The sequence below is a fragment of the Peromyscus californicus genome, unplaced genomic scaffold (genome assembly GCF_007827085.1).
Source record: "Peromyscus californicus insignis strain IS unplaced genomic scaffold, ASM782708v3 Scaffold_6__1_contigs__length_162567912, whole genome shotgun sequence".
NCBI lineage: Eukaryota > Metazoa > Chordata > Mammalia > Rodentia > Cricetidae > Peromyscus > Peromyscus californicus.
Window position 1 is genome coordinate 112107431 of NW_026294584.1, and position 18602 is coordinate 112126032.

Genomic DNA, 18602 nt, shown 5'->3' on the forward strand with positions numbered 1-18602 from the left:
TCTATAATTCCAGTTCTAGGGGATCCAATGACTTCCTCTTGCATCTTTGGGCACCAGGTACACACTTAGTACACAGAAATACACGCAGGCAAAACCCCCACACATAAGATTAAAAAGGATTTAAAAGAATATCATGTCTGTTGTATTATTCTCAAATACTGTTAATAACTTCACTAAGATAACAAGAGGAGAATTTACACTGCACAACTTCGCTGCTGCTGCTGCTGCTGCTGCTGCTGCTGCTGCTGCTGCTATTTAAAATAACAAGTCTAGGGCCAGCAAGATCACTCAGCAGGTAAAGACACTTGCCACCAGGACTGACAACCTGAGTCTAATCTACAGGATTAGCATGTGGGAGGAGAGAATAGACTCCCACAAGTGTCCACAAGTGCACCACAGCACACGTGTGCCCACATACATACATACACACATAAACATAAAAATGAACAAATGTAGTTTTAATTTAGAAAAAAATATTCTTTCACAGGTGTGTCTTCTGAAAAATCAAGCTCTGAGAGGGACTGGCTCTTCCTGTCCAATGCCTCAGTTGTAGCACCTTGTGATGGCCAGAAACTCTTGCTGTTCATATAATAAAGGAAATTTCATTTATCAGAAATGTAGTAAGTGTATCATGTACTAAAGTAACTCAAAACTCATCACAGACCTAGATGTAAAGCCTACATGGAAACGCAAAGAAGACAGAAAGCAATCTTAGAGATCTTCATTTGGGGGCAAATATCTTTAACATACAAAAGGCATCAAAAGTAACAGAACAAGTTTATACATTAGATCCCATGAACGCAAAAACCTTCTACTCTCAAAAAGAGGTAGTTAAGAAAATGCTAAGACAAGCCACAGGCTGAGGTTGAATATTTCTGAGCCAATTATCTGATAAATAAACATAGAGAATACAGAAAGACTTCCAAAACCAACACAGCTGAACAAAAATGGACGAACGATTTGAACAGACACTTCACAGAAGAGGCTAGGCAGGGCTGGAGAGACGGCTCCGCAGCTAAGGGCACTTGCCACCCTATCAGGAGGACCAGAGATCCCAGCCCCTACATCTGGTGCCTCACAAACACTTGTCACCTCTGAGGGATCTGCTGCCCTCTTCCAGTACCCATGGTCAGCTGCATATACGTGTGTGCATATGCTCACACAAAGGCAGATACACACACGAACAATAAAAATAAAACCATTCTACAAATTTAAAATGAGAATAGGTGGATGGCAAAGAAGCAAATGAAAAGACATACAGCATCCTCAGCCATTGTGATACAAATCAACCTGAAGAATGATATCACTACAATCTATTAAAATTGCTAAAATAGAGCTACAGACCTCGTGGTGGCTGATGAGAGCTTGGGGAAAGTGAATTCTCGTGCTAGTGGTAGTGGGTTGCCATATCACTTTGGAAAACAGTTTCTTGCTTCTTTTTTATTTTCTTAAACTCAACCACACACCTATTGTGTGGACTAGCCACTTGGTTCCCTTGGTCCTTAGTTACCGAAGAGAAGCAAGAGCCAAATCCCATAAATGCTTAAAAGTTCACAGTTACTCTATTTATCATAGTCCAACCTGAGAAAACTCAAAATATCCATCAAGCGATTAGATAATCAATCAAATGTGTGGCATATAATGTGTGGAATACTATTCAGCAAAAAATAAATAATATGTCTATTATAATTTTTAATTAGAAAGTTGTTAAATGAGCTATTAATACTTGAAGTGGCATGGATGAAGTATAAAATAATTATGCAAAAAGAAATCAGGTAAAAAAAAAAAAAGAATACATTCTATCTGATTCCACTTAAACACAATTCAAGAAAATGAGCACTCATCCACAGGGTCAGGGGAAGAGTCGAAAGTGACAGACTTTAAAAGTATGTCAGAAGGTCTGAGGAGAGGGCTCAGTGGGTAAAACACTTGCCATCCAAGTGCAAAGACCCAGGACCAGAGTCCCAGAACCCACTTCAACCTGACATGCAGTGCGCACTGGCAACCCTTCACTCCTACAGCGGGAGGGGTTGGGGGAAGAAGAATACATGGTACACACATCACATGTTCCATGGTACACACATATGCTTTCTCTTTCTCTATGTTTCTCTCTGTCTCCGTCACTGCCCACCCTCTGTTAAAAACAAAGCAAAACAAACAAAAAACACTTTTTTTAATTACAAGAAACTTTATGAGGGATGAATACTTGTTATGTTGATCATAGACATGGTTTCAGGATATCTGCATGCATTAAAATTTATAAACACTAAAAGGATGCAGTTTATTATGTCAGTTAAACTTAAGCATTTTTTTTTTTAGAAATAAATAAAGCTAAAATAAATACATTAAGTTCCAAGCACATTAAATCTTTTATTTTGTCTGGGTCTGTAAACCTGCTGCCGAGTTTCCCAGTATTTTAAAGAAATTAGGAAACAGAAATTTGTATTTAAAAAAAAAGTGGATTTCTTTTCAGTTTGGCCAAACCAGTCTCCCTTACTGCTTTCACCTCAGAGCAATGTGGTAACTGCATAGCAAAGAAGAAACCATGGCCAGGAGCATGCAGGTGCCACGGCCACCAGGTGAACTCTCAGGGCTGTGTGAAGGATGAGTCCTCAGGACTGCATGAAACCTCTTCCTAAGGCAAGATCTCCTTCCTCCTTACTGTGTCCTGGCCCATAGCTTTTCAGTCTTTCCTTCTCCCAGCATGAGATTCTTTGGGTTTCAATGATTTGAGGTCCCTGTTTCAGTAGTCTGATAATCAAAAAGAGTAGCACAAGGGTCTCTCTTCCACACAGGATGCGACAATCTCACCTCACCAAAACGCTCTGCAATAGAGGAGACACCCAGTAATACTAACCTGTGGCTCGGAGTTGGAGAACTTTGTGCAAAGTCACAAGGCCAGGTCTCTGGATAGCAAAGACACAAACATTTTGATGTTGGAATTAAATGAATGTTTCCTGAGTGAATCAGCCCTGGATGGTTCCCTGAGATCAATGACAGCTGCTAGGTAAACATATTTATTCTATATATTTGCTCAGCAAATCTGTTTTTCATAACGATACATGGGTAAATGTCAGCCTTATCATTTCAGGGTCATCTCAAATTCTGAAATTAATAGAGTTCAAATTCAGGTTTCAGTGACTTATGGGAGCCACTCGGTTCTGATATGTCCCATATCGAGTCTGGAGTCAGGCTCACTGGAGAGCATATTCAAAATCAGGGCACCATAAGACAGAAAAGAGAAGCAGATGACCTTGCTTCCACCTGGAGAAATCAAGAAGACAGAAACACGGACACACAGACAGACCCAAAAATGCATGCGTGCTGCACGTACACTCCTGAGAAAACAAACCATTTCTCATCCCTTCTGACATCAGAAGACACCATGGTTCAGACAATGCCTCCGGAGGGCTTCTGGGTTCTTAAGTCCCTGAACAAGGAATGAGTGGAGACCATTGGTTAAGAGACGGTGCCCTGAGCTTCAGAGAAGGCTCAGCAGTTGGGAGGACTTTCTTCTCTTCCAGAGGACCCAGAGATGGTTCAAGTCCCTGAGCCCACATGGCAACTCACGAGCATACCTAACTCCAGTTCAAGGGATCCAGTGCCCTCTTCTGGCCCCTGCAGGCATGTGCTGCACAGACATACATTCAGGCAAAACATCCATACACATAACATTTTAAGAAATAAGTTTTTAAGAGAAAAGAGAGTACACTTCCAAGGAGGAAGAAGTGAGATACAGCGAGGGAATAGTTCAGCAAATCAATATGGCACTGCTGTGCAGAGAATTGAGGGTTTGTTGTTTGGGGATTTTTGTTCTTTTCCTTTTTTGACTCACATAGCTCCGGCTTTTTGAGTCATTTGCTCAGCAGGGGCTGGCTTTCTCACAAATACTGTCCATTCAGTGTAGTTCCACACACAATCTCATGCACCACATTTCTCCTTAACATCTGATCTCCACCCGGGGTCATCTTCACACACAGTGAAGTGCCGCCACACCTATGCCGGCGGTCAGACCTAGAGGCCTCAGGTTGGGGAAGGGGGTGGTTTCCAGTCTCCTCTTTGCCAGCTGATCTCTTTCATACACCAATTTTACACCCTTTGCATAGGGCTCTCCTAGCCCTCGCTCTCTGCCCTACACTCCTGCTAGAATTGTGCCCTCACTCCAGCTACACGACTGCACATGCGCAGTTCAGGAGTTAAGCAAAGGGTCTTGCATCTTACATCATCAGTGTATCCTGGCGATCGACAACATGCGCACGGGGCATGGTCACGCAATCAGCACATGCGTGGTGTAGCTCCGAAAGCCCACATCACCAGGAGCCCTTAAAAAGCCAGATGCAGAATCCACCCTCTCTCTCTGCTCTGCTCCCCCCACCCCACCATCTTTCTCTCTCTTTCATCCCCAGGCCTGGTCCTTTTGTCCCTCTTCCCCTTCCTCCTAATAAAGCTCTCCACTACTAAGCAACTGAGTTCTATCATGACCATGACCTTTCCTCCGGTAACCAGCGCCGCTTATTATTCATTTCAACTCCTGCCTCAACTCTGCAGATGCTTCCAACTTTGGGAAGGAATCCCAAAGTTATAAGCCACTCTTTTCCTTCACACAGGGCTACAGTTTCCCAATAGATATGTTAGATAGCAATAACTCAATCACCAAGACCGCCCCTTGTTAGCAATTACTATCCCCAGCTGGTACACCTTTACTTGAAAGCCTGTGAATTGACAAGAAAACTATGGAGTTGGAGGACAGAGAAAAGCAGCGGGCCCCTGTCTTCCTTTCTTGAGCTAAAATCCAACCGAACTTACAAAGTTTTTCTTAGAAGAAACGTCTCCTACCATCCTTGCAAATTCTTGCCAAAGGACAAATCCATCTGAAGAAGATTAGGCATTCCAGTGTCTAAAGTTTGACTTGGAGGAAGGAAAGCAGAAATGTTGACCAAGGACCTTAGCCGTGTACTTCTTTGCTTACAAACAATGTAAGTTATCCAAATGCCACCCCCGCCCCTACCCGAGGGGTAGCTGTACCAAGTCAGTGATATGCTCTGCAGAGTTCCTCACTGGAAAGTGTCGGGCACAGCCATTTGTTTCATTTCACACCTAAGTTCTAACTCCACATTTCCGAAAAATAAACTTCTCTATTGTTTCCAGGGTCGGAGACCTCAGGGCTCCCTCCTCCAGGTGAGAAACAGGCCCAGCTTGGTCAAGTGTGTCTGCTCCTTTTAACTTGCCTACAGCAACCGGTTTCCAGACATGTCATGTGGCACGGGGAGTTGTTTTTAACTGTTGCAAACACCCTCTTCCCACAGCCAATTAATCACTTCAAATGTGTTATTAGATGCCTCTTCAATAACACTATTTCTAGCAAACTATTCCGAGACCACCAGATGGGCCAAAGTATTTAAAACATCCAAGCAACGCCTCGGAACACACAAAGCCTCATTTTTCCTTCTTGCCCCCTCTCCACTCTCCTCCCTTCCTGCGTTTTACCAGTGGTTTTATTTTCCTTGCAGAGAACAAAGGATTCTGATTTCCTTGTCAAGCTCTGACATACAGATGAGCCACTGACCCATGGCTTTTCAAACCCCAAATTGTAGGCTTTGCGGAGATGAGTTTAAGTGTGTGGCTTGAAGGAATAAAGATGAGGACTCTTCCCCAGGAAGGAGAATCCTCTAACTACCCAGAGAGCTGTTCAAAGGCTGAGGTCTGTTCTGCCTCCAAGACCAAAAGGGAGGGAGCAGACCAGGCCCTGCCAGTAGGAAGTTAAAAGCTTACTCTTCCCTATAGAAAGTGTGACAGCCTCTCTCCGTTGCCATGGGAAAAAGGACACAAATAAACCATGTCCAGTTGCCAGGTACTTCACCTGGTCAACCTTGCCAAGGGCATTGGACATGGACTTTCCGAGGACACAAGAGAATGTCAACATCCTCTAACCAGTGGTTCTCCACCTGTGGGTTTCAACCCCTTCGGGGGTCAAATGACCCTTTCACGGGGGTTGCATATCAGATATCCTGCACATCAGATTTTATATTATAGTACATAACCACAGTAAAATTACAGGTATGAAGTAGCAGTGAAATAATGTTATGGCTGGGGGTCACCACAGCATGAGGAACTAGTAAAGGGCCACACCATTAGGAAGGGTGAGAACCACAGCAACATGTTCCTTCCCCCTCCGAACAAGCACTGAGCTCCTGATGAATGCATCAAGATGCCACTGCGAAAAACCACACAGGGCCAGGGGCAGATGGCAGACTCACACACCAGAGACATTAGCAGCCAGGAGGAACCAGACTGGTACAAAAGGAAGGTTTTCCCAGTCCTTCTGGAGCTGTGGAGACGAGTCCTGCCTCTCCTCTGGTAAGCCAGGGCTTGGAGCCACTGAGAAGGACACATATCACTCCATGGGCCATAATAATAATTCGACAAGAATTGAATTCCCTCTCCCCTTTCCTTCTAAAGCGGTAGTTCGCCATCTCTTACTAAGGGTCGGAAAAGTGACCAGTACAGCTGCTAAGTGACAGATCTCCAGACTCCACCTTGTAAGATGTAGACATATAGCCATGGCCTCAACATTTTCCAATATGATGGCTCCATCCCCTTCAGACCAAAACAACAACAACAACAAAGAGTTTATAGATGCTTTTCCATCACTAAGCCACATGCTTCCTAAACCATCCCACCATGCTTCCTTTGCCCTGTTCATGTTTTTAATGGTTTCCCAGTTCAGAGTTGAACTCCTTGGAGAAGAACATGGAGGCAGGAAACAAAGAGCAAGCAGGTTCCATCCAGAAGGCGGCTGACAGCTGCCTGCAGCAGGAAGGGTCCCGAGAGCCGGTTGCCAAGCAGCACTCTGGAGGAGCTTTTGTATCTTGGGAAACGGGTCGACTTGGTACTACCAGGGTGCAAATGAAGTTGAGATGAACCGGATTGGTTAATTTGAATGCATATGGAGAATTCTGATTGGTCAAAGGACAGGGAGTGAAAATGCTAACTCAGGAAAAGTCCACCAAAGGCCCAGAGAGGAGGAGCCATCAGGGCACCAAAGACCAAAGGCTGTGACCCATCACATCTTGAGGAGTCAGGGTCTCTTTGGATTTTAGTCTCTGAACTCTTCATTTGTTTCTTGAGCTTAACTTTGATTGCCCAGAGTTTACTACAAAATTGCTGTGTTCTTGGAGTTGACTTCCAGTTTAGCTAGGCCATATAGATACTCGTGTTTGTTTGGGCCTGTGACCCTGACTAGCCACCTACCGAGTGGAGGTGTCTTGCTCTTAATTCCTAGCAATGTAATAGAATTTGTTGCTGTGGAGACTCATCAGCCAAGCAGCCATCGAGGGACAGGAGGAAGGGAGACAGGGAGATGGTGGGAGAAAGTCTCTATCAAACTGTACCTTTGTTGGGCACTGGGGGACAGGAAGGCAAGTGACTCTGTGAGTTCAAGGCCAACCTGGTCTACACAGCAAGTTCCACATCAGCGAGAGCTATATAGTGAGACCCTGTCTCAAATAAATAAATTGCGTCCTTGGGCTTCACTCTGAGGGGCAAATGTCCATATGGGTCAAAGTAAGATTGCTGGAGACAAGTTTTAGAGCCATAACCAGACTTTGAGTCACAGTCTCAAACAACTCAACCAGCCAAATTCATAGTGGAAGCCGGGAAAAAGGAGATCTGTTCAATGTGACCACGTTGGGCAGAAGGATAAAGAAATCCGGGAGCACGCCCACCCCTCCACCCTCAGCAACTGTATCCTCAGTGTCCTGACGGGAAGTTAAGGTTTACATAAAGGGCCAGAGTCACACATATATTAGCAGTCCTGATAAAGATGTATCCTGTCCACAAATGACTCATCACGGATCTCCTGTAAGTGGTCTGATAAATTGTAAATCTCTTCCCAGGGGAAAGATTTCTCTTTAGATTTTCTGTTGTCCCAGCATGAGATTCTTGGGGGAATTTCAATTTCTCAGGACCACTGTCTCAGTGTTCTGATAGCAAATTGAAGAACACTAAGTTCTCTTTAAAATACCTTCATCATAGCCAGGCCAGTTAACACACTCACACACACTATCTCTGTCTCTGTCTCTCCTTCTCTCTCTCTCATGCACACACACACACACACACACACACACACACACACACACACACACACACTTCTGCATATCCTATTTCAAATTATTTTACCATGACTCTTTCCTTAAAAACATGGTATTGCATAGGTCAGTGTGATACCTCAGTAGGTAAAGACACTTGCCACCAAGCCTGTCGACCTGAGTGAAGTCCCCGGGACCCACAGAGTGGAAGGAGAGAACCAACTCCCACAAGTTGTCCTCTGACTCCACACAAATGCTGCTATACACACACTAATAAATAATAAATGAAATGTAAAAAAAAAAAAAAAAAAACATAATCTTGCAGAAAACACACACACTATTCACTAAGAACAAACCATCTCCCTGCTCTTTAATGAGGTGGAAGCCCTGCTTATCTGGCACTAAAATTCAGCAGATACTTTAGAAAAAGAGAAAAGAAAAAAGAGGAAGAGGAGGAAATAATACACATAATCCATAAGAGGAATTAGTGAGATGAAGGGACACAGATCACGCACTCCATAAGCCAGGCAAATATCAATACTTATCTCTCTGATACTTAAAAATGCAATGCTAAGAATCAGTTCCTTAGCCAGGCACGACGATGCACACCTTTAGTCCGAGCACTCAGGAAGCAGAGGCCATGGATCTCTGAGAGTTCAAGGCCAGTGTGGTCTACATAGCAAGCTCCAGGCCAGCCAAGGCTACTTAGTAAGACACTGTCTCAAAAAACAAACAAACAAAAAACAACAATAACAAAAGAACCCAATTCATCAACTTGAATTATTTTCTCTAATCACCTCTAGCCACGTCCAGTCATTGATTACTCAAGAGACGAGGGTCACATGTTTACATGATAATTATTTGAATGGATGGGATTTAAAAACATATTAGTGAAATTAATTACACTCGTTTCTTTGTATTTTTTTAAGTGGCCAGAAAACATTGGGGGGAGGGGGCGTGCCGAGGTGCTATTAACTATTCTAAGCCTCGCCTGCCCTCTAGTGTCAAAACTTCAGCAATGCAGGAAAATCACTTCTTAAAACTGAAATAACAACAGTTGATAGAGGCAGCTTATCATTGGCAAAACGAACACAGCAGAGTAGAGCCTCACCAAAGAACTCCCGTGTAATAGAAATCCTATTACCCATACAATTCGTATCTTAGGAGAAACGGGGTTTCCATGAGAATGAGTAAAGGGTAAATGAGCCAGTTCACGCAAGAGTGTTCTCACAGCGACTGACTGAAGCAGGGGACACTACCAGAATGCAGCCAGTACTCTTCAAAGATTTCCAACGAAGTTAAAAATAACACAAGGCACCAAAACAACATCACGTAGTGTTTTGTGTTGGCGTTTATAAACGAGAAAGACAACAGAAAAACCAAAAATCTTCCATCCACATAAAGAGCCCGGAGCCGCCGGGAAACAGAGCCCATTGAAATAGAGAAGGCAGTGCCCACTCAGTGAAGACGGCCAGTGTCTTCTGTGGGCTTCCTCAGCCACGGAAGCCCTCTGTACAGTCGGCATCATCTAACTGACCCCTCTTACCACCCCAGGAGGGTCAGTTTTAGTTTCTTTCACTATCCTCATGCTTTAGAAGATGGGTCTGAGCCCTGAAGAGGTTTCCGGGTTCCCCTAAGATTGAAACGTCTGAATGGAGAGACGCCTGCTGCCTGTGTGTCCTCAGCCAGCAGACCTGAGCAGCATCTGCTCGCTCCCAGGTGGGAAGGCACTGTGGACTTTCCTGGCTCTCAGCATCTACCCAGTCCCTGACTCAGTGAGGCGCCCCCTTCTGCAGCTAGCAGTCACTCAAAGCTAGCCGGGGCCACTCTGCCTCCCACCATAGTGAGGCCTTTACTCACCTCTTTCTACAATTTGAGCAGAAACTCGGTGTTTATACAAACAAAAAGCGACTTTCTTCATCCTCATCAGCTTTTCCAAGGCAATGATAAACAAGCTTTTTTTCCTTATTAACCAGAAAGCTTCGAACTCACCGATCACATCTCCCCTGAGAGCCCACAGCTTCCAGCCACTCCTTGGATGCAGGACTTTTCAGAGTCTGTCGTCCATGTACCTCTAGCTACAAAAACAGTGTCCACTTCTGACCTGTCTGCTACGCTAGATCTAGCCCTTCCCCCTGCTCGCCCTCAGTCACTCCGACAACCTGACATAAGGTGGGTGTGACGGCTGTCTCATTGTATAAATGATAAAGCACGCTCAGAGGGGTTCAGTGCCCTGGACGTGGTCACACAGTCAAGATGGGGCAGAATTGGAGCTATGTTGGACCCCAGCCCCCAAGTACTTGGTTTCCTGCGCTGCCTGGTTGCTAGGTGTACTCTAGTTTTTCTGAGTCTTTCTGTGAGGAGCATGCTGAGTAGATACCAAGCAGGCACCACAGTGTTCAGTCAGACAGCCAAAGTCAGACGCAGCACTTTCTGAGGAAATGCAACTTTGAAAACGAGCGAAGAAACCCACAGCACCCAGATCTCCACTGCCTCGCCTCCGTCAGAAAAGCAGCTATGTCTGTCTTTAAAGGGAAAATCTACATTAAAGTGTTCAGATATGTCCAGAGACAAGTCCCACGGATTTAGGAAGCTTTGTGTGTTAATGTTACCAAGGCTACAAAGGACAAAAACTTTCACAAGGCCTTTAAACAGTTAATTCCGCCAGTCACTTGGGTTTCACCACCTCCCAGCCAACAGCCTTCTCAGGACGCTGTCTGCTGCCCTCTTGTGGACAAAGGATGCTATTGGCTGGGGAAGAGCATCAACAGAGGATTAAAAAGCCCCAGAGTGAACCCTACTTTCCAAATAAGAAAACTGACCTTCCTCTTTCTCTGTCGCCTCGGGCTACCAGGGACCTGTGTGTGTTCTCTTGGCAAATCAGGCTGGCAAATTGAACGGTAAAACACGAGGGACCAAGATTTTTTGTGGATTTTTTTGTTTGTTTGTTTGTTTGTTTTGATTCCTTCAAAGCACAACTTCCAGATGCTCATGGAGGTTTGGGGTGTCATTTGCTTTAAGGAAAGATTCCTAACGGCCAACTGTGAAAATCAGGCGAATGTTCTTGTTTAATTGTTAGCATATGCTCATTGTACTAAATGATGGATCTTATGTACTTTGCCCATGTTCACTTCCATTACCTACTTGCTTTTCAATTCTTGAACTAAAAATATTGAACCACAACTAACAATGCCTTCTTCCAAAGGCATTGGTACACCCCCCCCCTCCTTTCTCCATCCCTGTCTTAGCCTGCTGAGTGGACGGGTTTGGAAAACACCTCTTTTGTTATACACAATGATCAACAAGCCACCCAGAAACCTCTTTGTAGGGCTTCTGAGGACACAGCTTCCCTCACTGTCAGAACTAGCAGAAAAGCTGAGGAGAGGCGGGAGAGCAGGGCAGAGAGTGAGATCTGGAAACCATCATCAAAGGCTGCAAAATTAGCATATGGGACAAACCAGTTTGCCAAGAGAGCACCCCCATACACACAGACACACACCCAAGGTGAACAGAACCAGGACGCACCACTGGCGTAGTCACACAGGCAACTCTGTGTCAAAAGCAACCTATGACTTCTTATGATACCACAACACACACACCCTCAGCAGAGATTTAAGATGCTAATGAGACAAGGGATACATGGCGATGTGTGTAGAATTACATGGCACAAAATATACATAGAAAAGCTTTCACTATGCAAATCAGTCAAAAAGTACCCATCCCCTTATATAAAAGTCCCAGTCCTTTGCACAATGGGCCCTGGGGGCGGGGCTAAACTCTTTTTTTTTTTAATGCAACCTACTTCCCTACCCTCAGAAGTATACCATCTCATCATAAACTACCTCTTCTAGTGCAATTAAGTCACAGATCAATTCCTTGTTTGGAGACACAATAACCTGGCACCCCACTATTAGCCATTATCCCTGGGATACAATCAGGAGCCTTTCTGGACCATGCTAGCCAGATGCCTGTGGGTCACTTTGTAACTAAATCCCACTGTCAGATGTCCTGGGACACACTCGCAGGTGTGAGGATAGACAAGTTTCACAGCATCACAGCATACAGCAGTCACCTCTCCTGGTCCCTCAGTTCCACATCATCTGAGGGCTGCAATGGTAAGAAAATGCCACCCAGAGCTGGAGAGATGGTCCAATGACTAAGAGCATTCATTGGCTGCTCCGGGAACCCAGGTTGGATTTCCAGAATCCACATCGCAGCTCACAACTGTCTATAACTCCAGTTCCAGAAGATTCTGGCTTCTGAGGGCGGTGTACGCATATGATGCATAGACAGACATGCAGACAAAACACCCACACACATAAAATAAAAATAAATAAAAACCTTAATGCCGCAAGGCCGCTGCAGGGTAAGGGGTGCTTTCTTCTCCTGGTGGTCATTGGTGGAAAATGTACAAAATGGAACATGAGTTGGAGAAGGAGCATCCCAATCCTCTGGGGCTGGGTCCTCAGTATTAGCAAGAGCTTCCAGAGTCAACAAGTAAACAAGGAATGAAGCCAATTGAAAAACAGATACAGGATAAAAACAGAACCGTAACATCTTACATCGTGGGGGGAGAGAGAGAGAGAGAGAGATGCAAGTGCAAATAGACACCAAGTCCCATTACAGTAACTGGAAATTCAAGACAACAGCACCCAGAGTCACAGAGAGGATTGGCGGGAGCATTAGCTATCACTGTTGGCACTGTCCCTGGAAGTATGAACACATTGGAAGGTTCTGGAAGGCACTCTGGGGCTCAGCAAAAACTTATGTTCACCTCTTCTTCCTGGGCCTGCAGCTACAGTATTCTCCAATCCTCCCTTAATGGCAGATATGATCAGATTTCTAAGCCCCAGCCAATGGCAAGAAAGCGAAGCAATGCCATTCATTCCTCAGCATCCCTCATTACTATTTTCCAAGTCAGCCCTTCCTGGCCTCCTGGGTCTCCTCAGAAGCCAGCTGTACCTGAGAGCAAAAGAGTTCCTACCCACCATGGGTCCCAAAACACCGTTAATGGTCCCTGGAATATTGACCTGCTGCTCATGAGAAAAAAAAATGTCATTTTGTTTGAACAATATTTGTTTTGTTTTATATATGTGTCTCAATTAACTGAATCTCATTAACACCTTCACATGCCCTAACTTGGGCATTCCACTAGCACAATTTCATCTCAGTCAGGATGTGTGTCCTTGTACACATCTGACAACAAACTATTCCACACTGCGTGATCAAATAGCTGATGGTACGCCCATACACAAGAACATACCACGCTCCACAGAGGAGTAGATGCCAGCAAACATCCTTAGCAGAAGACTTCCAAACTCCATTGTTAAATGGATGAGAGTAAGTTAGTTCAAATAGAGTGCATGGTAGTATCTCCAAGTGTGTACACATGTTCTTATATGTGTACACATATATAGCCAACAAAAAGAAAATACCTCTTTCATACCTACCTAAATTATTTGTTTTTTGTTTTTTTTTTTTGTTTTTTTTTTTTTTACCACTGGCATAAAACTATACAGCAGACCACACGGTGACAAATGAACAAAATTAGTCAGCCTGTTCATAAATAGTTTACCACCCACTGCATTGCAGGAATGGGGCCGCAGCTTATGAGACCTCCAGAAGAGGAAAACTTAAGATGGGATTCAGGAGCCCTCACTCGGGGCAGGTGCATGACAGAGTAAAGGTCACAGGGGGAATGTGGACATCTCCATGGCTAGTCATGTGACCTCTACAAAAGATGACTCTCCGGGTAGAACAAACCTCAGCTACAAAACGGAGTCCCTGTGAGGCAGGGATAATCCCTGACTCCCTCGGTGGTCATTTAAATATACAATGACAGGCATTACAATTCCAGAGATTAACAGCAGAGGACCTCCAACAGCCAGAGAAGGCCACAAGTGGAGCATGTGTACCGAGAAGCCAAAGGAACCCATCTGAATAGAAATCCCAGGTTATGGCTGCTATTTCTTCAGCAGACTTTAACCAAGGCCTCACGCAGCCCCCTTACCATCCCTTCTGATAGCCCAACTTCTGCTAGAATGGAAGATGCCATCTGCCTTTCTTGGGAACAATTCCACTCTTAATTGAGAGTTAACTATAGAGTTGTCTATTTCCTAACTTTGGAATTATGCATGAAATAAGGATTGTCACAGATAAAATGGGAAGTTTGGCTGCAGCCTATTGTCTTAGTTAAGGTTTCTATTGCTGTGACGAGACAGCATGACCACAGCAACTCTTATAAAGGAAAGCATTTAATTAAGGAGGCTGCTTATAGTTTCAGAGGTTTAGTCCATTATCATTATGGCGGGGAGCATGGTGGTGTGCAGGCAGACATGGTGCTGGAGAAGGAGCTGCAACATGTTGATCCACAGGCAACAGGAAGCAGACTGAGATCCTGGGCATGGCTTGAGCATATACAAGACCTCACAGCCCACCTCCACAGTGACATACTTCCTCAAACAAGGCCACACCTACTCAAACAAAGCCACGCCTTCCAGTTCTGCCACTCACTCCCTGTGAGATGGTGGGGGCCAATTACATTCAAACTACCACACCTGTTTTCTTCAAGTGTGCTTGCATGCATGCATGAGTGTGTGTGTGCATGTGTGCGTGCATGTGTGGTATATATACTTGTTTGTGTAGGTGTGTGCCCATGCCTGCTGTAGGCCAGAGATCTACATCAGGTGTCGAGGAACCATTACTTTCCACCTTACTGTTTGAGACAGGCTCGCTTTCATTGAACCCGCAGCTTTCTGGTTCCAGTAGGCTGCCTGGCCAGCAAGCTCCTGGATCTACCTGTCTCTGCCACCCTTACACTGGGCTTATAAGTACGAACTTGACAGAGGTCCAATCTCAGGTCCTCTCACTTACATGGCAAGCGCTTTACCAACTGAGCCATCTCCCCAGCCACCTTCCTCAAAGTTTTTCTCTCTCCTACACACCCTCTCTCTGCCCTCCCACCACCAAGCCTGGCACCTGGAAAACTGTTGATAATGTACCCACTACCATGTCTTACCAAGCTCTACTCCAGAAAACAGATGTGCATTAAACAGATAAGATTAGTGATTTCAAACTCTCTGGCCCCTAAATGAACTCATCAAAAGACACACAGCATAATAACCAACTACCTATAGATGCTCTACAACAGTTGAGTAGTATTGATTTTATGCTGATTTCCCCAAAACTTCAATCATTATTTTTCTCATCTTCGAACTGTCACTTGAGGGGAGAAAATTGAGTTGTGAGAGACTTAAGAAATTATCTTGAGCCTGAAACTGCAGCCACCCTTAACACGTCAAGGTAAGGGAGGGGAAAGCATGGCAAGGTATCTGTCTGGGGGTGGCCTAGCACATCCATCAAATTTCCCAGACACAGAAGTCTGTGGACAGGGGCATTTACACTTCTGACATGTACATAGTTTAAGGTTCACACTTCACTTTCTTGGGACCAGGGGAAACACAGGGGCTCTCTGTATAATGCAGGCTGGCTTTGAACTCACAATCTTCCTGCTGAAGAGCAATAGGAGTCCCAGCTACTCTGAAGGCTGAAGCAGGATGACCACTTGAGCCTCGTGTTTGGGGCTAATAAGAGTGACACTGTGGCTTGGATTGGAAGGTTCCTCTCAGGCTATGTGTTTGGCTCTATGTCTGCAACACTTGATCCTCAACTAGGTGGTGCTCTTTGGGACACTTGTGGGACCACTGGAAGATGGGAGCAGGCTGGGGGAAGTGGATCACTTTGAATGGGGGTGGGGGCTTCTAGCCCTCTCTTGGTTTCAGCCCTTTTTCTGTCTGCTTCCTGAGCCACTGAGATGCGAACAAGCAGCTGCCTCCTGCTCCCCCTGCCACAGAGATGCCTGTTGCCAGCTTCCCCCGCCTGATAAACTATATCTCCTCCCCCTCCCTTACATTGTGTTTGTTCAATATTCTGTCCCATCAATGAGGAAAAAATAACTTCTATAGCAACAGAACACATAGCAAGAGCCCTGCTCAAAACGAGTACTGTCTTGCATGTAGAACCTACATTTAAATATATATCCACGTCTATCAACATAGATGCATGAGGCAAAGGGGGTAAATATTTTTCTGGAGGCAATTTTTATCATCAGCTGAGAGATGATACATCTGTGTTCTACTAGACTAAGTGTGTTCTACTCCTGAGCCAGAGCGGCTTGGAAAACGCCAAAGAAAGTGAGAAAACCAATACTCTCCCTAAATCACAAAGGTAAGTTGTGAGCCAGCTAGAGTCTTGGTTATTTTATCCTTATCAGACATGTGCTGTTTTATTTGTTCAGCATGAAATTTCCAGGATGTGATCTGGAAGTTAGGCGAGGCATTTGGATGACAAATTGTATCCTGTTGTTTGTAAATAAAGATGAAAAGCACTGGGGATATAGCTCAGTGGTAGAGTGCTTGGAGGTGATAGGTTCAGTTCCCAAACTAAAGAAAGAAAAAAAAGCAATGTTGAGCATTTGACAATGTTGTAGTCGATCGTACCCACTGCCTGAACTCAAAACCTCATGTTACATCTGACTCCAGTGAGAACTTTCATCCACATATGCTGTGGTCTCCAGTAACCACACTATGGACTTTACCAACCCACCTTTGGTCAGGAACTAAGATCTCTCAGCATCTTGGAACTCCCAGATGCACCAGAGGGGTTAAGCCATAGTGATACACAGCATCCTGGAAGGTCTGAGATCAAAGGCTTCTTCATCGGGGATAGGAGGCAGACAAACGGCCAGAATGGGAACCACTTCAAGGGATGATAGGGAACCAGGAGGAGCGAGCAGGGGACAATAATGGAGAAGGGAAGACAAATAGCAGGCTTTCTCTCAGATGCCTGACTTAAGGACACCTAGAGCTCCTGCGGAGATGCAGATAGGACTCGGAAGCAGGAGGGGCTGTTTGCAGAGAAGGAAGAGAGTAACAAGAGGTGAAAGGGTCACAAGAGGGTAGTGGAGGGCAATTATGAACAAAGCACAATGATTTGTAACCATGACGATTACATCACAACACCTGTTATTTTACACACTGCTATGAAATTCACTTTGAAAGGCAATGCACAGACATGCATTTCACCAGAAATTACCAGAACGGCTGTCTCTCCAGGTTTAGACACACTTCCCTTTGAGGGCCATGACAATGCAGAGGTTATCCATGCTGATGTCACTATCATTTCTTCTCTCCTTCATTATGTCCGTCATTCAGCATATTTTCTCAGAAGGGACTTAAGTTATCTGAAAGGGTCCTCTCAGGACAGCCCTGTATCAGCTGAGGTCTAAACCCAACTCTGAATTTCAGGGAGCTGTAAGAGCGCCTGCGTATGCACACGCACGCTCAGTCACACACAGAGTGCTACAGACTTCCTGACATTCAGAGAAAAAGCACTACTAGCACAGAAGCATACCCAGGAAAGTCAGAGTTAAAACTCAAAGGAGAGCCCAGACAACACCTTGCAAAGACACCAGAACAGCCCTGCTCGAGGGCAAGCCATCACACCCTGTCTGCCCGTGGCTCTGCCATTACTTACACACCAGCCAAAGCTCTTGTCAAACACCTGTGTCTAAAGTGTAGACTCCGGCAAGTCAAAGCATTTTATTAATTGATCTCAGCAGTACATAAATGAGCTTAAAGGGCTTACCTGCATGTCCCCGGAGGTGCTGGCTTGAGGCGGATGTCAGCTTACAGCAGACCATTAGCACACAGGCCAGAAGCAGCCAGTGTGACAGCAGCATCCACTTACCACACACTCTCATCCTGGGGAGAAACAAGGCCTGGTCAGTGAGGGTGAGGAATGCCAAGCTCCTTGGCCAGCCCCAGGCAGGGAAACAGAGGGGCTGGGGAAGAACTCAAGACAGGGCTTCATCCTCTCTCCCCCAAGAAAATTGCAAAGCCATCAAGCTTCCATTTGCACTGAGCATTGACTCCGCTTCCAACAAATGTCTTTCATAATTAAGAGTTCTCTGAGTTAACATCACACCTTGGTGAAAGTCTGCTTAGGAATCTCCAAGGAACAGCCAAAGCCGCCCTGATAAAACATGGAGTCATATTCCATCATACCTCAAAACGTAGATGAAACAAACCTAGAGCCATTTTCAAAGAGAGTACACACGCTATGTCTGAATAAATCCCAAAAAATGTACACATGTGGCCCAAGAACTTGGGGGTTCTCTGTCTGTATATTAAGACCCTCTGGTCCAGACATGATTCACACACAGTTCATTACACAAACCTCAGAATGAGGCCGGAAAAAAAAAAAAAAAAAACCAGCCAGTATTTAAAAAAAAAAAAGTCTCAGGTATGGGGACTCACACCTTAATTTCAGGACTCAAGATGCTGAGGTGAGAGCATCACTGAGCTCAAAGTCACCATTGGTGATTTCATGAGTCCAAGCTAGCCTGGACTATGGAGGGAGGGCCTGTCACCCAAAACTGGAACAAACAGAAGTAAAAAATAAATTGCCATCATATTCATGGACAGTAAGTATCCAAAGAATTCTCCAAGGTAATTC

General features: G+C 45.0%; 1 protein-coding gene across 2 annotated transcripts in view; it reads right to left on the reverse strand.

The window, feature by feature from the left end:
* Positions 1-18602, reverse strand: part of Tafa4 (TAFA chemokine like family member 4) — a 198373-nt gene that overhangs the window by 126134 nt on the left and 53637 nt on the right. For both annotated transcript variants that reach the window (XM_052719987.1, XM_052719986.1), the window contains exon 3: positions 17733-17848. In XM_052719987.1, the coding sequence (XP_052575947.1) occupies positions 17733-17847 (115 nt within the window). In that variant the 5' untranslated portion in view covers position 17848. The remainder of the gene's footprint in view (positions 1-17732; positions 17849-18602) is intronic.